Source organism: Saccoglossus kowalevskii, chromosome 9 (assembly GCF_978046115.1).
Source record: "Saccoglossus kowalevskii chromosome 9, keSacKowa6.1, whole genome shotgun sequence".
Classification (NCBI taxonomy): domain Eukaryota; kingdom Metazoa; phylum Hemichordata; class Enteropneusta; family Harrimaniidae; genus Saccoglossus; species Saccoglossus kowalevskii.
The window spans coordinates 27,571,915-27,593,583 of NC_140649.1; the positions used below are offsets into that span (position 1 = coordinate 27,571,915).

At 36.6% G+C, this 21,669-nt stretch overlaps 1 protein-coding gene and 1 pseudogene across 2 annotated transcripts; both read right to left on the reverse strand.

Annotated features, from left to right (window-relative positions):
- Positions 1-334: 334 nt before the first annotated feature.
- Positions 335-3,301, reverse strand: LOC102803655 (uncharacterized). Of its 2 annotated transcripts, none has more exons than XM_078010702.1 (6): positions 3,191-3,301; positions 3,027-3,045; positions 2,305-2,424; positions 2,017-2,136; positions 1,585-1,710; positions 335-434 (listed from the first exon to the last, which is right to left on the reverse strand). In XM_078010702.1, coding segments are annotated over exons 1-6 (429 nt in total). In that variant the 5' UTR covers positions 3,233-3,301; the 3' UTR covers positions 335-432. The 2 variants fall into 2 exon arrangements, with proteins under 2 accessions (XP_077866828.1, XP_006818646.1); XM_006818583.2 differs by having other exon boundaries at positions 2,017-2,148.
- A 14,614-nt stretch (positions 3,302-17,915) lies between these two features.
- LOC144363580 (uncharacterized) lies at positions 17,916-21,321 on the reverse strand (annotated as a pseudogene).
- Positions 21,322-21,669: the final 348 nt, after the last annotated feature.

Consider the following 21,669-nt stretch of genomic DNA (forward strand, 5'->3'; position numbering starts at 1 on the left):
ACTGATGGTAAACAATCTAACCAGCTTAAATAAAAAACGAACTAAACGAAAACAGTAACCAGTATAGACACTATTGTGAAGGGTTGATGTCCCCATCAGTTTTATATTAACACAATTGGAACTATTTCGGGATAATTGGATTCGCTTAAAATGTGCTACTGTAATGGTTAAATTCACAAAAATATTTCATTTGTTCGTTTTAGATTTTTTCTGATAATTTCTTGTATTGATATCAGAAATGAGGAAATTAAGAACAATACTACCCTACAATGCATTCTGTTTAGGGAACACACAAACACATACGAAAACACAGGCGCATATCTACACAAATGAGTCATTTTATCAGCTTTATTTCTCTAACTGAACTATTCACAACTAATATTCATCTGTAGAAGATTCCTGTCGAAGCTTGTCCAATGGCGATGTCGTGATTTCTGTTGATGTAAAATAAAAACAATAAGTTTCATTGAAATATTGTCTAAATATTATATAACCACAGTCATAACATGTCAACTATAACACAAAATTAATCAATCAAACAGTGTTTTGCACGTGTTAGTATACTTAACTAGATATTTTAGAAAGATTGGTTGCAGCTATTTAGAAATTATTTTAAGACAGTATGTTTCTGTAAAGTAATTAATTTTCACTGGGAATTTATTTTCGCTATTTTTCCTGGTCAGATGAATCAATGACAATAAAATCATTTATACCATTTATATAAAAATATAAGTTTTCTTACAGTTTACTTTCTGCTCAAAATCAGTGAAAATAAACAAACTTAATACAAAGCACGCAAAATGCTTTTTCAGTGAAAATTAATTCCAGCTAAAAGAAAGCGTTTTACAGTACTTGACGCAATCGAACAAAATATATTAATTAAGATGCATTCTCAACTTCTGAATTATATTGTATCTTTACACTTTATTTGAGTGTATGTTTCGTTTGATTGACAAACATTATAAAATGCATTTGCAAAACAGTTGTATTGTTAGTGGGGCCCAACATTTGCTTTCAAAACCTCTTCAGTTTCAATGATAACAAGCATGAATTGTTTTGGTTTTGGAAACCAGTATTTTTCACTATGGATATGCACGTGGTATGCATATGACAATTGTATGCGTGTATGTATTGCATTATGCAATGTCTATGTATACACATTGAAGTGAATTGTGCAAAGCATGTACGATATACATCGTCTATGTCTAAAATAGAATGTGTAGGGTAAAACTAACCTTACTCACGACAGTCGAATTTACAAATAAAATTGGCATACATTAAATACCTATGATGTTTAATCAAGTTTGAAGTATATCGGCAACATATGCTCGAGATTTGGCCCCGGATATATCTGATTTTGTTGTATTTTTACACAAAGATGGCAGCGAGACGGTCACCTGTTCCCGAATCGTAAAACAACCGAACGTGCATATACGATTTATCAAGGGATACATGAAGAGAGAACAAGAAAAATTCATACAAAAGGGCTAAGGAATAATCGAGGAACATTGTACATATCAGTCACATTGTATTTAACAAATTCATTAATAAAAATCCCCTTTCTTTCTTAATGTGAATACTTACATTCAATATATACTTCAGGAATACAACACACACGGCCGTTTCTACAACCGCTACCGGGAACCTCATTTTCATCTCTATTGCATTTTTTGGCACGGCATGTACCACCCAAATCATCTACACAGTCAGCTGTGCCAGACAAAATAAGGAAAAAACAGTATTGAATTGAAATTTGAATTTACCGATTCGCGGAATCGCCTCATGTGCAATTAATTGTATGAGATATTTAGTATGTGTGAGGTTTGAAAAGAATTTGTCAAGGCAGGTCTAAGATACAGCTTCAGACAAACGTACAGTCGGACGCTTGCATAGAGAAGTAGAACAAGTCACAAAAAGGGCTAAGGAATAATCGAGGAACATTGTACATATTAGTCACATTGTATTTCATGAATTCACTAATAATAATCCCCTTTCTTTCTTAATGTGAACACTTACGTTCCGGAACACAGCAAACACGGCCGTTTCTGCAACCTGTACCAGCAACCTCATTTTCATCTCTATTGCATTTTTTGGCACGGCATGTACCACCCACATCAGCTACACAGTCGTCACCAGCTGTAGCTGTGTCTGGCAATATAGGAAATGAAAAAAAAACCGTTGAAATATGTATTTTCGTTGTATGTTGTTTCTAAGTTGATTTTCACATCAATCACAATCTAAGTAAAATGATATTTGAATGCATTTGTTATTGGAAAGCAACTCGTCGTTGCTGTGAAAACATACCTGGCGGTGTACAACACACGTCATCTCCTGAACAGCTTCTTTTACACCATTGTTTTTGAGTCTGATTCGACTGGCATGAAGCACGGCATTCACCATTACACACAGTCGCACAGTCACGTGCTGATGCAGGGGGGGGGTGGCATGAAAACAAATATATGAGCAATGATAATTTATCACTAAATAATACCAACATTTATTTGAAAATTCAAGCAGAAATACAATATTCACTGTATCGTCAGATCAGAATCAATACTTGGACTACATGCGTAAACCTGCCTACACTTTACTCGCATTACCTACTGACCTGTCAAAATTCACTTTCTAAGGTCCACGTTTGCTCGCTGAGATAGGTTCTCCAGTTTACAGTAAGTGTAGTTTACATGTTTAACTTTTTCTTAGCTGCTCTTATTGATACATATGATTAATTTGAAAGAACTATTTAGCAACGTGCTGGCTTTATATTGTTAGTAATACTGGCATCACCATTAACTAGCCACTACCATCAAAATAGTAAACAATATTATTTTTCAGGAGATTTCTCATATTTGTTGTAAAGCAATCAAATCCTGTCAGTAGTGCTATATTCAGACTGAATAATCACTATTTAGCTTATTTTAAATTTTCATGAAAACACAATTGAAAATCGCTCAATCAGAAGACATTGGAAAATAAATAATAGTGTGGTGTGAATGTGAAATTGATGTATGAAATATATTACTTACAAGCACCATCAGCAATCACCTGAAACGTAAATAGAAAGTGTTTACTCTATAAATTAAATAACTCATCCACGTTGTCTACATGTAGCAAACATTTCATTAAATGAAGTCACTCAAATAACTGTCATGGTGATAATTTTGTAAATCAATATATTGAGGTTACTTACAAACATCAGTGCTATCAGCATGAAAACTAAACTGAAATGCATCTTGATAAATTTGTACAATAATGAGCACGTGTAGTCAGTTTGCCGGGTCTTAGGTGAGTAACTTAACGTACTGCAGAAGAATTATTTATATGTTTATATCATCGGATACTTCAAAGAGAGTTGCGGCACTACAAACACTATTGACCATAAGATTATTAAACAAAATAATAAAAATATGCAATAATGGCGAGGAAATACGTAGACTAAATGTTAATGCGACCATATGTGCGAGTACAATGTTGTGATGAATTTACAAATATTTATGCATCTATCAATCGCATATGACAACTCACAACGCAAATGCAAATATTCTGTTGTTCTGTTGTGTTACATATTTTTCTATGATTTACACCTCGGACTATATTTGGGGCCACGCATATTTGACAGATAAGCAATTGTTAACAATTATTAGTTATTAGATTCAACAGAATGTATCATGAAACAATTATAATACATGAAATATACATAAAACGTTAATGATTAATTAGGTAGGCATGGTTATTACAATAGTTTAAGCATGGATTTTACCCAGTGTTGTGACAATGGTATCAAGTACTAGGTGACTGAATTGTGTTGTTTTACCGACTTCGATTAAGCATATGGTAGTCTGAAGTGATTATATTTAATGCGGCTTGGTGATTCATGTAAAGTGTCGGCTAATAACCGAGAACAACTGTCACTCAGTCACCGAACTGTCAATTCAGATATCACTCACTGGCGGTAACACGTGCGTCATTAATAACATCAGATAAACCGGCTTACGGATCAACCTGGTCGGCGTTATTTTGAGGTTTACAGACGGGTTTTAACACACCAACACAGTACTCATTTCGACAGGGATGTTTTTGTCCCGTGCGCTAAAGGAAGGACCGGCATTGTTTTAACAAAATGTAGTGGTTTGGGCACTGCTAATTAATATTACCGAGTGAGCAGTTCGTTGGGGAGAGCGCACAGATATAGTGTAACTTACACACAAATGTCCCCGCACTTGTTGCACATCGATTTTGATTATTTTTAATACAAAATGAATATCCAATACATCTCACATAGAATAATATATTGTTAACGCCCAAGAAATGACACAGAGACAGGTATTGGAGAAAAAAGTCAGGGGGGTATGACCTCACGTGCGAAAGCGTCTATGTCGTGATCTAGGTCGCCAGTGACCAAGATCATCACAATGACAGCGTGGTACTCGAGTGAGGCAACCACCTGTGGGTGCGCAATGAGGTAAACATAAGACAAAAGTTAGAGAAATACCACAAATAAGGAATCGGGTCAGATTGGTAACAATGACAAGAGAAATGGCTAGTGAAAAGAATGATGGATGCTCATTTCCAGGCGTTAACCAATTAAAGACTGCGAATTTAATTGTGACATTAACGCCCAAGAAATGACACAGAGACAGGTATTGGAGGAACAAAGACGGGGGGGTGTATGACCTCACGTGCGAAAGTGTCTTAGCCGCCTATGTCATGATCCAGGTCGCCAGTGACCAAGATCATGACAATGACAGCGTGGTGCTCGAGTGAGGCAGCCACCTGTGGGGACTCGTGTGCGTAGGCGTCATTAAGGTCTCATCTCTATTGGCGTTTCAGTCATATTCGACTCGCCTCGGGAGAAGGGCGCCGTGTTACCCGAACCGAGCTATGAATCCCTGGTGACAAACCCCCCAAATTGAATTGCACCGAAAGAAGTGAATGATGGCCGGTAGGTGAATTTGAAGTAAATGACGAATGGTTGTGTGAGAAGCTGTAATTCAATAATCAATGCAACGAAACAAGATATAGAGTAAAAATACAAATACAAATTTGAAGCGACTACATAAAGGAATCAAAAAGACTAGCTAACTAGGTTTGAGAAAGATATACAAATGAGCATACGAAAGATCGAAAGACTGCAAAAACAGAACAAAACAATACAAAATAACTAACTACGATAAGCAAAGTTGAAAATTGAGGTCTCAGGAATAATGAAGCATGTTGATAAAAGTTGAAACGAAACGAGATATAGAGTACAAAAACAGTATGCAATAGATTCAAAGCGACTACACCAAATAATCAAAAAGACTAGCTAACTATGTTCGAGAAAATAAGCAAATAAGCATACGACAAATTAAAGCCTGCAGACAAAACAAACAATACAAAATAACTATCGGTAATTATGGTAAGCAAAATGAAATGAGGTCTTGAAAATAATGTAGCATGCAATATATTGATCAACTGATAATGAGATAACATTTTCTATGTGACAACAAAAGGGACAAATAATAGGCGAAACTGGAAGGCAATATAAGCATATGCGTACATGTACTCATGAAATCATGAAAGTACTGAGAAACAATGTCCAAGCAAAGTGTTCAAATTAGCAATTATTAGATGAGTAGGGTGCATTACGATAGCCACGATAAAGGGATGAACATAGCAACCACAAACACGAGTCTGTGGTTGGTTTCATGCATATGTGGTATAGTTAATGAATTAATGATGACACGCGAATTGTTCAGGAATGAGTTGCATGATATCGGTAGGTGTGGTGATATACAACTGATAAGCGTCGCTACGTCATCGTTCTAAAACTTTGATTAGCCAATCTGGAACATTGTTGGTTGCGGCTGTTGTTGCTCCTCGACTACGAAAACTGTAACTGGGATAAATTGCTGCATTGGCAATCCATGTGCGTACAAGCAGGTCCCTCATCCAGTGTGTGAGTACTTGTCGGGTTAGAAAACGACAGTTGATGAACCTGAATGCAGGTAACTCCGACCTAGAGTTGTATTTTCTTAGAGCATTAATCGCGCAGACTGATGACATGGATGGAGGAATAATGATCATATGTCCTTTTCGAAATGGGTCAGTTTTAGATGCTTTTAAATTCAGTGAGATGACATCAGTAAGCTGAATATCCAAGTCAAGAAGTGTAGTCGAGGGGTCAAATGATGATGTAGTTGCAGCCGTGAAATTCACTGACCCGTAGAAACCCATAAAAAACAAGAGTGAATGCGGATCATAACATTAATTTGTTGTGTGGATGGACTGCAGGATGTTCGCAAAGTGCATTTTTCAGCTTGCGCATGAGAGCCATGGTAATAGGTAGTCTTGTACGCACTGGGTCACCATGGTGATGCTTGATGCCTTGTAGGGTATGATACAATGTTTTATTCATGCTTCGAGCATCTCTGTATCCTGATTCTATATGGAGGCTGGTGATTGCCGCGAGGTAAACTTTGATGGATTTGTAGACCAGGCCCTCAAGAGCGAGGTGGGTGACGAATAGGATTGGATTATGGGGCAAAACAGGTAGCGGATCTATGCCATGATGTTGACAGAACTTGAAGTACTTCGACTGACCTGATGCATAGGTGCATCGTGTTGACTGTGCATTTCGTTGTAGCAGATATTCATAGGCATGTGCTTCAAGCTCAGTTAGGTTGGCAGGAACTTTGCGAGATCTGGCAGTGTTACTGGTTGTAGGTCTGCATCTGGCACTAATTGTCTGAAACGTTAAATCTGTTGACGAGATAAAGAATCAGCAACGAAGAACAATTGGCGAACAAGTGCCATGATTTGCTGGGATTTGCTTGAGCCTTTTTTCCACATGGCTTCATCGTCACAATGAAAGAGGATTTTCTTCCCATGCCAATGGTGGCCCCAAATTAAAGCTGATAATAAAATAGGGAAGAGTTCCTTCCATTCAATTGACACGATTGAATCAGTCTCGAGGTTAGCAGGCCATGGTAAAGTGAACCACTGTCCACTATGGAAGGCCCCACAGCCCAGTGTGCTAGAGGCGTCAGTGTAAAGTTCCATGTCCGGAGAGGTTGACCACATTGAAGCCAGAAAGTTTGCTGAGCCATTCCATGAGGGCAGGAACTCACGCCACCACTTCAGATCCAGATGAAACTCAGGACTTAGGTATATGTGATGACCGAGTTTGGATGCAGTGGTGGAAAGATCAATCATATGGCGAAGGAATATACGTCCTGCAGAAACGCATTTACAGGCAAAATTTAAAGTTTCAATAATAGATAGCAGCTCTCTTTTTGAACATTTCTCTTTCCTGGACCAGGTAGGAATTGTTTCTAAGATATGGTTGAATTTGTCTGGTGGCAAACGAATGACCATCGCGTTAGTGTCTAACTGGATACCAAGGAAAGTGATGACAACCACGAACCCTTTGACTTTCTAATCAGAAATCGGTATACCCAAGTCAGTACAGGTGTTAAGAATTGTTTCTTGGTGTGTTGGCATGATGGATTGTTAGGTGGTCCCCCAGTTAGAAAGTCGTCCAGGTAGTGTAGGATGCTTGATTTCGAACTATCCACTCTAATGCAGAGGCAATACGGTTGAATAAGAATGGTGCAGATCGGAACCCAAATGGTAGGACACGATCAAAGAAATACGAATTGCACCACTTGTATCCAAGAAGATGCCAATCTTCTTTCCTCACGGGGCACAATCAAAATGCATGTTTAATATCTACTTCAGCAAGTAGAGTACCAGACCATGCTTGTTGATAATAGAAATTGCATCATCGACTCTTGCATAAGTCAGTGAATAGTCTTCCTTGGGTATAGAATCGTTCACGCTATTGTTAGTAGGTTGGGAACGATCCATTATCAATCTATGTCCTCCAGTCTTCTTTGAACGTTCACCCAATGAGTTAATAACAAGATTGGGAAATGGTGGAGAGTCAAAGGGGCCAATGGTATGTTCAAGAATAATTTCTTTGTGGATGGCTTTTGAAACAACATTGGGTTGTAGCCGGCTAGACCTGGCATTGCAAGTTTCGTGGGAGTAGCATTGACCAGTAAAGCCAAGATCGGCCCACGTGAAATGTCAAGTAGAAAGGAGGCGACAAATACTTTATCGGGGTGATTGTGGAGGGCGGATGCGAACTGATCAAGTTTAAGTGGTGTGGTTGGTTGTAACAATGGGATTATTTCTGTTGCCAGTGTTATCATATTGGCGAAAGGGTTTAGGTGTGCTGTGTTGTTGCCCATAAAAAGGACGCTGACCTGAGGGTTGCTGTTGCTGAAAGTGATTGTGAGCGCTGTGATCTGCTGCGTTACATATCTGGCATATGTGTTGGCGTCCAAAATGACATAGTGTGTTACAATTGCCACGGTTGTAGTCTCTGCACACTTGTTTGTTAGCGGGAGTATTGTTGCCACTGTGGGTGTGCATTTGCTGTTGTTGATTGTTGCTGTAGTAATAGGAGTTGTATGATGTAGCACGATTACACTCTACTTTTGTGTGACCCTTACGTTTGCAACCAAAACATGTTGGAATCTGTAGGTGTTGTTGGTGGTGAAAGCTGTTGGTTTCTAGAAATGAGTTGCGGTCATTATGGTATCTGGCTGCATCTAATCTGAAAGCCTTGTCATATGCAAGCCATGCCTCGGGTTGGTAATTTGAAGCATGCTTGCCAATGTTGCGCAGGTAATTGAATAGCGGTATTGCTTCTTCTGGATGGTAATACGAGCGGTATGCGACAAAACCAGCAAAACATTGAACCCACGTTGCAAAGCTATCAATTTCTTTCTTCTTAATATGTGTGATCAAGCTAGCAGTTGATGAATTGCTAGGGTCAAAACTTGATGTTTTCATTGCATCGGATATGTTGGGTAAGGCAACGTCGGGGTGAAAGTCAGAGAGATCGGTATATTTACCTTTATTACTGACCGCATTGATAGTGCTTTGCTCTATAAATGAAAGGTGAAGATTCGCCGGAGGCACTGGTCGCGGTTGAACTTGTTCGCTGGGGTGAACAAATCGGAGCATTGTTCATGGGAACTGTCGTCTGAAGTGAGTGGAGTAAAGCAAAAGTGATTAGGTTGTTTCCTATATATGGTTAAACACTGGTTAATTTTTTCTGAACTTGTGTTTTGAAGCTATCAACACTGAAATAATAGTTTGACGTTGACAGAACAAATTTATTGGCTTGTCCCATATCCAGAATAATCCAGTTAATTTGCCCCTGTTCTGATTTGTTTTACTATTTAATTATTGAGGCACGTCATCAGCTGATTTGCAATTACAAGTCTATCAATAGTTAGGCTTCGGTAATAAAATCGTAACCACATTACATGTAACGCCAACAAGCCTATTGATTTTGTTCGAATTAGGCCCTATTATAATTTTTCTAATTTTTATTTTTTTATTTATTTTATCCGCTTATTTAGCATGTAGCATGTATGCCCAAAGCTTTGTGTAAAAATAATTGTGATTAGACATGATGTTGCCTGCTATGTTGGATTTCTGTCAGTCATGCTTATAAAAGTGCCTTTTTCACAATGATGTCAAGGAAAGTATAGCCAAAGTGCAATATGGTGGCTGAGTATTATATTCTCTTGTACATAGGGTTGGAATGATAGGATGACTATGTGACATCATTAGTTAGCTACAAGGATTAACATTCATTAAAGAGTGAAGTGAACCTACACCTAAATTGCTTGTGTACAGAGTAAAGAGGAAATTGTTTACATCTAGTAAAACAGAAACCGGTTTAAAACAATATATAACCATAAGGTACTGGTCAATGCAGTTCACACTACGATTATACATTCATTAGGTTAAACGTTAATTAATAGAGTGTGTCCCTAGCAACCACTGACATATTCATAGAAACGTTGGTTCAGTAGCTTAATTGCCCAAACCGTTCATTGCTGCTTGCAGTTATATTTCCATCTGTATATAATCAGTACAAGAATTTGCACTTATGAGGTGGTATGGGTCACACACAATCGATGTTACTGACAGGTGAACTGACAACGTAAATAACGTACAAGTGGTGCGTTTATACTAAAAACAAGAGCATGCCGACACGGATACGATGAATGGAAAAAACGTAAAACGCGTATTTGGTAAAAATATCAAGTTCGAAACGCGGGTGCAGTAGAATTTTAATCTGAGCAGTATGTATGTACATTTTTAATTTAATATTAAACTTTTATTTAACTTTAAACGTCTTTCCAGGCCAAAGGCATAGGTGACTATAACATATAATAATTATATACAACACAGAGTACATAAATAATTACATGAATTCCATGCGAGTACCCTTTGGATGTCATTAAATTCTATTTATTCCATACTATTCATTTTTGAGTGAGGGCACCATTTATTAATGAAAAGAAATTAAGCACTTAAGGTAGCGGAACTATTATTTGCATACTTATTTTCATCTTCTAATTGTAACTAAATGACTACAAATAGACCCGGGAAAGTATATAATTTTAGAATCGCCAGACTTCAAGCTTTTCACAGTGTATTTTGCATGCCCGTATCTGCATTCTACGACGCGTTACTCAATCAAAGGTGAAAAATTACTTTTTCAGTAAAAAAAAATTACGCATTTATGCTGGCGATAAGAAGTATTTTTTTCACTTTTCCTAGTTGTTCAATAGTCTGGTAAATTGAATGTGTCTGGTTAGTTTTATTCAAGCAACGCGTTTTAAAAAATAGTGTCCTGAATTTCAATTACTGTTTTAGTCGCATTGCCCCCAACTCAAACCACAACTCGTTGGTAAATAATGTATGAAATAGTTTGTCTGGACACATTCAAGTTCCTCTCATTGTCACCTTAAAGCTGTGAAAATTTGGTGTTAATCCGACGACAATAAGTATACGTTATTTTTTGTTAAAGATCTTGTATTTTGAAAAACATAAACTCCTAGAAAACGTCCATGAAGTAACAGCAAAGATTTTCAAGCTTGTTTATCGGCACAATCAATTTGTTTTCCCATCAAGGTCTGTTTTACCATGTGTAGGGACATCTAAATGTGTAAGGCTATTGGAAACCAAAAAAATAAAAGAATGGGATAGCTATAAATGGATAAAGTCGGCATATGAAAACACCAAAATCAATGATTTTTTTCAGTGGCTGTGTGACCTTGTGTCTGACACATTCATATGCAAATGACTAATCTGTGAAACAAACAGGGGCGGAGACAAACCACTCAAATGTTTGGAAACACTCATTGTGTGTCAGATAGCTACTGATAACACATCCTAACATTGCTCTGTCTTGAGTTTATCTTTGAAACTTATAGGCACACAAATTAAACCTGTGTTGTTGATTTTAGAAAACACTACTGAGGCTGCCTTGCTTCCCTTCAGAAAATCTACATTTTAACCAACTTACATGACATTCTATGTTATATTGACTTTATCATATGAAAGTTTATGGTGCATTTCATCAATTAATAAATAAATGTGAAAATCGTAATTTTCAACACAAATAATAGTCTCGCTACCTTAACAAGCAAACTAGTATGGCAACAACCTGGATCATCTTCTTAGACTTGGTATGTCTTATCATGTGACATTTATTACAGTGACCAAGAATATATCAGTGCCATACTATTCAAGTTTATAGGATTATAGGGTTTTTATAACACAGTCTTTTGAAATATAATAAAGGAAATAAACAAACACAGTATACAGTGCTGGCATGCATCTATGTTTTGACACAAACATACACGGGGAGAGAGAACTGCTTTCAATTCAGGTTACTTCATTAAAATTTATGTGAATCTACAAATATACAAGTACACTACTTCCCCACAGTGGTCTCTGTCAGTGGTTGTCATTAACATTCTATTCTAACTTTGATTACTATGTACAATATATCTCAATTAAATTAAATATAATATTGTAGGCTTATATTATATTCTAGCTGATGACGTAAGTGCGATATCTTCATAATTGCATTTCAAGTATTTCACAATTACCACGCAACTGAATTGGGGCGTACTATTACACCACTGAGAACAGGATGTGTAGTTCTCAAATTATACAGAAACAACATTGTGGCTAGACTTTACAAAATAAAAATATTTTAACACATCTTCAAAGATGTATTAAAATATTGGAAAACAACGCCACAAATTGAACAGTGGTGCTACGTCCATATTGGCCACATTAAATGGGATTGACGGCAGAAGAAGGTGCTGATGATGTTAATATTATTAAATATTCGGCAGCTGTATTCGTAGGATTCGCTCAGCAAAATTGTGCCAGTAGCCAAATTAGGTGAGCCAAATTAAAACTCGCCCAGACTTGTTTTTTAATTTTTAAAATAATTGACTAGAAAGTGTCACACGCAACGTAATATTACCGTAATTGGTATAGTACAGGTGTGATGGTTCAAATACCAAAATGGCAACAGTAACAAAAAGACTTCCCTGGCGGCGATGATAAAATACGAACACGGAGCCAACAGATGAGGTTTCAACTGGTACTGGTATTATTATACTCTGCAAACATCAAGTACAATAACGCGGTAAAACTCCACTACTCCAATAACTAGATACTTAAACTCCAATACAATTCAACGAGATCTCCGATCTGATCTCAGTGCTGAACAACTCCCCTATATATACCCATATATGCACCATAGCCATTTCAGTTTCAGTGTTGTCTGTTGAATCATAGGTCTCAAGATTTTGTAACTCAGTAACTGGTGGTACCTTGTTAATCAAGTCATTATCTTTGTTGCACAATGTGTAAAGTACATTCACCTGTTGAGACCTACACTTTATGCAATTTTTTTTAAAATGATGCTAATTTATTCATTAATTTGTGGGTCAATACATTCTAAAAAGGACGATATATTTTTTGGGGGAAAGAGTAAGAAAAGGGGATTAGCAATCCTTAGGGGTCAATACAAAAGAAGGGGCCCATTTGGAGAGCAGCCATGCTCCTCATGTCTGTTATTGCACGTGTCTTGCAGCTGTCAACTGTGTTCGTACTTCGAACATTCTGACTTGAGTTCTTGATATACAGCAGTTGCTGTTTATGTTTTTAACGTTTTTCAAATCTTGTTTTGTAGGAGTGTCCAGTCCGTGATCTGAACTTGCAATCATTGAGTTCCCAGCACTGTCTTGTACCACGAGTGTCTTCACACAAGTGATAGGATTTAAGTCCTATTCATAGGAGCACTGTTCTCACTGGCATTCAAAAATGGTACTAACCTTACTGGATTCGAACAATTGCTGGGATTGTACAAATCCACTGAACCATGTGGGTAGTCATGCAAATAAATGATTTGTTGTCATATTTAGCTTTATTGCAAATTAGTGTTTGCGAGAAAAGACGAGCAGACTTGGGAATTGAACCAGGGTCCACCTGATCACTATGTAGACAATTGACCCTCAAGACCACGATGGATTGACTGGTTGTGTTTGCATTTCATTAGACTATATAGTGTGTATATATTTAGAAATACAACATATTTCTATTATTGAGTAACAATTGTCCAAAAAATTTACAATTTTGTGTTTTTACTTGTGTAAACTATATGCATGCCATAACCCGTTAGTGTACATCTTGCCAATTGGGTGTTTGCCATTTGCGTTGCCCATACCTGACCCGACCCTAACCCTAATTCCAAGACACGTTCCTGTTAATAATTGCTCAATAATACTCTGTTGTGAACTGTCTGTGGGCGAGTTGCATTGATATCAACTGATTAAACAACTCTCGTTTAATTATTTTACAAGTTGTTAAATTGAAAGAATAAATGTGTGGACAAATATTTGAGACTTATTTTGGTGTAGAAAAGTTGTGTTTAATTAACTTCCACCAATTACAAGTTGTTAAATTGCGAGAATAAATGTTTCAACAAATATTTAATACTTATTTTGGTGTAAACAACTCGAGTTTGATCAATTCCCACAATTACAAAGTGTTAAATTAAGTGAATAAATGTGTGGACAAATATTTGAGCCTTATTTTGGTGTAAACAACCCGCGTTCAATAATTTTACACCATTACAAGTTGTTGTATTGAGAGAATAAATGTGTGCACAAGTATTTGAAACTTATTTTGGTATAGACATCTCGCGTTTAATTAATTCCAACAATTACAAGTTCTTAAATTGAGAGAATGAATGTATGGACAAATATTGACCATATATTTGTAAGTATATACCTGTCGTTTAATTAATTTCCACCTCCACAAGGTTGTTAAATTGAGAGAATAAATGTGTCGACAAATATTTGAGACTTATTTTGTTGTAAACAACTCGCATTTACAATTACAAGTTGTTAAAATAATGAAATAAATATACTGGTATCATTGGATATTTGATTTGAAACTTTCTAACAACATGTTAAAGGGCCATTAGCGGCATTTTCAAGCGTTTTTGTCATAATTTAAATCCATCTGCAATTTGCTGAAATGATATGTTGGTTGTATTAAATGAGAATATGCTGAACATAGAGACGAAAATAGTGCAAGTTCGCCGTGCGCGAACGAAAAATGGTTTTCCGACGATTGCGACATCGATTTAAATGCCAACTTGCGGCGTACATTCCTAAGAGTTCTGAATGACGTCATCTCACTCGATACTACCAAACAATGGACGACTCAGGTGGCTATTCCGCGGTAAGTATAAACCATCCTATTTCGCTGCGTTTTCCAAGGAAAACCGGGACCAACTTTTATTGTCGTTGAATTCCCAGACTTTTTCTCTTGCCATGTTGTTCTCATTCGACCTATTTCACTGTTTTTTGGCGACCCCGATCACACTGTACGCCGATCGTGTTTGTCGAGGATGACGCGAATACAACCCAGGGTATACAATTGCTTTTCTCAGTGGTTTATCACGTAATGAATGTGTAGACATTAGTGATATTTATTAAAAGCATTGGAATGAAAGTCGACTAAATTATTTTTGTTATTTAGCTCATTGGTCGCTGCCACTGTGTAGCTAGCGATGGGAAGGGGTGGAGACATGGAATTGTATATAGTAGTATAGAAATTGAGTATGCTGCAACAGCCTAGGATGAATTATAACTCACTGCTATCTTTATGATACGTTACTATACTACTCCGTGGTTTAGTCATGATTACTAGAACCGTGGTTTATTTATATTTAGTACATACATTTTATGGACAGAAAGTTTACTTGATTATGTAATAAACCATGTACTTTATGTGAAGGTCATGGTCACTATTCTGCATAAATTACATTATCTGCCAAATCTACTATTCATGTCATATGATCTTTTTTAGTAACCATGATGCAACACAGATAAGGATAACCTCAACAAAATTAAACTGTAAATCCCCACACCTAACAATGCTATGCTGTAAAATACTTTATTTTAGCTGGAATTAATTTTCGCTAAAAATATATATACTCTGGGTGTTTAAGCTTTTGTATGGAGTTTTCATTGATTTTCATCGATTCTTAATGAGTTGAATGTATAATAAGGGGAAAAACATAATCGCTGGGTTTTAAGCTGTAAACTTATCCTAGCTTATTATATGAGTGATTGTCCGTTGTAAAAAGTGATATTTTTGACTTCTTGTTAAAAACCACAAGTCCGATTGCTTTGATATCATACACATATAGGTAGTACATGTGGACCTCTCTCAGATTTGTTCATTTCATGATGATATATTCAAGTATCAAATTTTGATGAATATTTTTGGTTAAAACAGCAAGTCCGATTGCTTTGATACTATACATATTGTTCGTTTTCTAATGATATCTTAAGTTCTTTAATTGAAATGCCCATTGCTAGCAGTGGACCTGTCTCAGCCGACAGGCTGCTTGTTTTCAGAGAATCATCTGTTCAGTACTACCTCAAAAAATGCTCAGATGGTTTAAACAATTACTACTGCATTTTCTACAGGCATCAAGCAGTTCTCTGGACACAACAAATGGTGAAAGTGAGCCAATTCCATATAGAAGGGGGCGTAGAGGTTGTAGCCGTGGAAGAGGTAGTTGTGGAAGGGGAAGAAGTGGACATGGTAGAGGGCAAGGCCAAATTGTGAGAAATGCTCATGATGCTTTGAGGCTTCTTCTTAAAAAAAAAAGAACAGAATACGAGTGAGTATATTTTCGTAGACAGAAACATATATTTTATTTCGCAAATGCAATTTCAATGTGTACTTAAGCTGCCACAAAATATAAAAAAAAATAACCCAACAAAATGCAGACTCATTTTAATTTGAAAAGCACTTTGCATTCATAGCCAAGGGGTATTGGCATTATCAAATGGTTTCTACAGCAAATGAAATCATCTTCTTTGAATTAGAATGAAGTGCAAGGATCTTTCTAGATAAATGTTTATAAATGTTCGCTTTCATAAAACCCAGTTACAGTACATAAAACTGTTAACATTTAGGAGTCATAGAAAGTCATAAAAAAAACCTTGAATATAATTAAAGATTATTCATTTATGAAAATTACATTAATTAAGCGTTCTTAGCACAGGCTGAGAGGTCAAACAAGCCTGTGGCAAGAAAACTGGCAGAAACACATGTACAAACTACAACCGTACAAACAAAAATATAAGCTAACAACTTTTCTTTACTCTGCCATCTGCATTGTTTTTTAAACATATACACATTTTAAAATAACCATAGTTAAAAAGGATTTGATTTCATTTTGTGTGTTCCTAGAGTTTGAGTGTTACATGAAAGCATTGAGCAATAGTGGATATGCAGACATAGGAGATAACATTTTAGCTCACTATGAGAAGGAAAACCTATTGACAGGTAATTGATAAGCAGATCATTCCATTCTCTAAATAGGTGACAGAGGCCATTGGCAAATGAGAACAGTGGCTATAAAAATAATGGTTTTGCCTACAGTTTTGCAAGTCTTGCATATAATTAAAAAGTTTTTTTTTCACTTGTGTTACAGACAATAATTGATGAGATGACATGGGGAAAAAATTAAAGATTTAAGTGGTGGAGGTACATCCAGGCTTGATGTTTAATCTTTTGTTACCAGTTGTGCCACATCCAGGTGGATATCATCCATCCCCAGACTCTCAAAAACCCAGCTGGTGTGTCAGTAGCAACTGTCGAGAGAGGCCTACAGAGAGGGAAAATGTATGCTGCAAGCAGCTGCAGTGCACCACAACCTGGCCAGTGAGTATCACATAGTTTCAAATAGGCATGATTTCTTTCTGTGTTATACATGCACAATGAGTCATATTTTACCATTTTTCATAAACATGTATTGTACATCAAAAGTGCTACATAACTGCTACAAAGTAACAAATGAAATAGTGTTCCTGGTCACATTGAGAACAGGGTACCGTGTTACCAGTACTTCATGTAGACCCTACTGCTGTGGGAATAATCTTAGTAAATTGCTTACTAACAATAAAAATATACAAGGTTCATATGAAAGGGTTTTCCAAAAATACTTTTGCATGAAATCATGCTACAAGTGGTTCTTAAAGCTAAAACACAGCAAAAAATCTGGCCACTCCAAACTGGAACCAAAAACAAGCGAACATTGTAAAATATATTTTAAGCTAAAATAAACTCCTTCTTGCAGGATTTTGAACTACTTGTCCTTGATGAAGCTGTACTTGCTTTGGCGCGGTACTATCACAGAGATATTTTAGTACTGGATGACTACGATGATATAAACGAGGCAAATTGTCATGCAGCATATAGGCAGTACACATTATGGACACATGGTAGACTTGGTGTTGGTGACAGACTGGTAATACCTAGCTGTTGCGTTTAGAGCATCAGGGATAAATACCCGGATGCTAACATGCAATACACAGGGTTTCTGACTGGTAGACTGGTATAATTATGTGCGTCTTGATATTTTTTTGTTCAACAAGAGTAGCAGTTGGAGGTGGACTAAGTGGAGCAAGATGCAGTGATATTCTTCTTGGATCTTGGGGTTACAGCTCTTTATTTCATTGCATTCCATGTCTATCTGTCAACCTCTTCACCACAACTGATTTCATCAACTGTGTGATGTGGGGATATGTTTTTTGTACCCTGATTGGATTTACAGAGTATCTAAGTGTCTTTTTGTTGTAGCACCTATGATACCTAAAAATAATAAATGTGTAAACGTTATTTCCAAGCAGTTTATAATTCAACAGTGTTTACTTACATTATGAAATTATCACAAGAATACAGCAAAATATAAACAACGGCAGTACAGCAATCATACCGACTGACACATAGATGATATTGATACAACGTTTTACCTTGTACTGCCTGAGTGCATACTTTGTGGTATTCTCATAACTCTATGAAGAATGTTTGCATTCAGTGATGGAACTCCATTTCCATTGTATGACAACACTTTTGTATCCAATGTAAATAAATGGAAAGTGTTTGAATGCAATGTGTCAATGTGATCTACTCTTAGTATTAAGATCTGTAAATCAGTGTAGTATATAGTGCATTTTATGATTAGACAGTCAATTTTGGGGAATTTCGAAGAGTATGTGTGCTAAGTAAAACGTGGTCCTGAAAATAGAATTGTCCCAAAAAGTGGGAGGGGGGGCATGGATACCAAGTCAGACGAGTACAGTATGCATTTGTCCCTCCAAAACACCTATATATATCTATAATTATTTATATTTATACAAGTCATGTTATTCTATAAAACATGATGAGATTAATACAGTATATGTCATTTTATTCTCATTGACAATTATTGATCTTATTCTTTTCTGATCAGAATTGTTCTCACTAAAATTTGAGCCATATTTTTTGGTGGCTAAAAATGTTATTGCTTAAAGACTTGCATTCTCAAATTTTGCCTGTTTTGCCGAAATGTAAAAACAAGTTCATGTATTACAACATGGATGTAGATTGCTTTTTCTCCAGCTAAGGACTATCCTAAAATGACATAGCTAACACTAACTAAAATAAAAATCACCTCTGTTCACCTGTTTGTGTCCTTTGAAGTTTTCTATTTGCATGAATGTTATGGTCTAGTGCTGCTAGAAGTGTTCTTGCTCTGTAAACTGGTGGTGAATAGGCAAATCTTTTGGCAGCAGACATCAAAATATGTTGCTGACAGGTTTTCCAGTTCAGCAGTACTTCTGTAAATAATATTTATTGATTTGGATAAGAATTTAATATTTCAATGTTAAATAGTTTACTGCAATAACACCCACCAATTTATGTGTGCAAAAGCAATATAAATAGTATGTAATGAAATGGTGAGAAGAGAAAAAATCATCAAAATGAAGCGTACAGTAAACGCTGAAACAACATGGATGACACGGTATCTGATTTGACCGTTGTCTTCAGAGTGGAATGGTTGGTGAAAGTGAGGTGGGTGGTGAGAATGAGGTGGTGTGAGTGAGGTGGGTGGTGAGAGTGGAATGGTTGGTGAAAGTGAGGTGGGTGGTGAGAATGAGATAGTAGGTGTGGGTGAGGTGGGTAGGTGGTGAAAATGAGATGCTAGGTATCGGTGAGGTGGGTGGTGAACGTGGAATGGTTGGTGAAAGTGAGGTGGGTGGTGAGAATGAGATGGTAGGTGTGAGTGATGAGGTGGGTGGTGATAGTGGAATGGTTGGTGAATGTGAGGTGGGTGGTGAGAGTCGGATTGTTGGTCAGAACGAGATTGCTCTGTAAGAGGATGACGAAAATTTGCTGACGAAAATTTATTTTAATATTTATTTTATTACAATTTACTTAAATGCATTTCCCTCAGTATAGGGTAGTACCCAGCTGTGTTCATCCACAACATGGTGAAGTGCACCACCCCACTTTCCCTGTAATCACAATAAAAAAAAGTCATGATTGTATCGAATTTACCCGGGCAAGAGCCCATGCCTGATCATTTGCCCAGGGGGCAAAAAATAACATTAAAAGTTGACTTCTTCTGTTTACGTAATTTACATTAATTTTTCATGATTTTTTATCTGAATCATAACAGTCAGTAAGTCTACAAAAAGCAGAAACAGTAGTTCTCTTTTTTAAATTCGTTTGGTTGCTGCTTCCTCAGAGAGCCGCAAAGCAACTGTTGCACTTGTTCGGCTTTACCATCATCGGCGATGAAACCAATGTTGCAATATTGTAGCAACCTGGGAGAGTGGTTGAAATCACGGTGTTTGACTTAATAAAATATTTGGTAGCAGCTTGCAAATCCATAACTTGGTTCACATTGCACAGCTAGAGACTAAGCAAAATAGAACAAGTTGAAATTGAAAATTATACTTATAAAAAACATATCGTAACTGGTAGCTTTCTGGCAACAATACCAAAAATGGTTAACAATATGGGAACTCCACTTCAGTAAAGGTTTACATTCCTTGTTTTGGGCAGCCTGGGAAGAAATATGAATAATTTGCAAGCAGGGATATTAGACTTATCTGTAGTTTAAAAGTACAAAGGAATTTGAAGTTTATCCAAGCAGAAGAATTTGGAGCCAGACATTTATTAACAAGCTACATTGTCCTTGTGCTTCCCAGTCTGCAATACAGGGTCTCACAAACAAACTCATGTGAAACTGGAGTCAATAAAATGCATGTTAATATCCAAGAAATATATTCGGAATTTTATGAACACAATTCTCTATAAATTTTCAAAAAGCTGACATATGATATTATATTATCATCATTCACTTTAGTTGAACAGTTGAAGCAAAATATACACTCACCTGAATTTTTTTTCAAAGATTTTCAGCTGCATGCCAAATGTCATGTGAATGTTTTATATTTGGATACGCCTTTTCTGAAATAAAAAGCAATATGTTCAACATTTATACAACTCTGGCAAACTCATTAGAGACAAAAACATGTATATAGATTTTTGACAGAAACGCTGCTCAGTTTTGAATAGAACATTCCTTGCTAATGAAGTGAATACTGTAATGCCTTAACAACAAAAGATGGCATGTGAATAAAATTCTGATTGCTAAATTTCTTTTTTTTTGTGCACTTGGCCAGCAACTGAATACAATGCTTATTCAAAATGAATGTTTCGTCTTGCCTTATATTATCTGGCATACTCAACCTAACCTGTCAATATCACAACTCAGTACATGTTATTTCCACCAATTTACCACAAAACACACATTAAGCAAGAGAATATTCACAATACATTATGGGTATAAACTATTGTACTCACTCATCAGAGAGGCAATCTGCATATGTGCATCAATCACAACTTCCTGTATGTTACCATTTTTTTCTAACAGCAGATTCATAGTCTCCTCAAAACATTTTTTTCAAGGTTGGTGGACTTTCTCTCAGTCATCCTTTTGTCCATTGATATCACTGACAAAATTTCCTTTGAACTATTCTCCATTACTGTATATGAACAGTATTGGGCACAGTATCCCAGAGAGTCCATTCTACCATCACCTGATAGAATATAATTAACAAGTACAACATTGATGTGTTGTTGCATATCTCATAGCAATCCACTGACGTGGCATATGTATGTTCACCTGGCAGCATTCTATAGAACCTGCACTACTGCTCTTCCCACCGATTAACAAGAAATTATCTCCAGTGCTTTCACATCGTCGAGGCCAAACAAGAGCACAGATCTGCCAGAGTTCGATTCAGTTCGATCAGAGCCGAAAGAAACAGTGGCCTCAAATACTTAGTATGAAAACAACATGACTGAAAACGATTTTGGTGTTGTGTTGTTTCTTTACATGGTGCGATGCTGGGAGAAAAAGAAACAGTCATGCGT

What these genes read in the sequence shown, in the direction of transcription:
- LOC102803655 (XM_006818583.2), bottom strand. Translation starts at nt 3,232, where the DNA reads ATGCATTTCAGTTTAGTTTTCATGCTGATAGCACTGATGTTT. An exon ending in CGTGTGTTGTACACCGCCAG is followed by an intron (nt 2,149 to 2,304) that starts GTATGTTTTCAC and finishes CTATATTGCCAG; the next exon opens with ACACAGCTACAGCTGGTGAC. An exon ending in TGTTTGCTGTGTTCCGGAAC is followed by an intron (nt 1,711 to 2,016) that starts GTAAGTGTTCAC and finishes TGTCTGGCACAG; the next exon opens with CTGACTGTGTAGATGATTTG.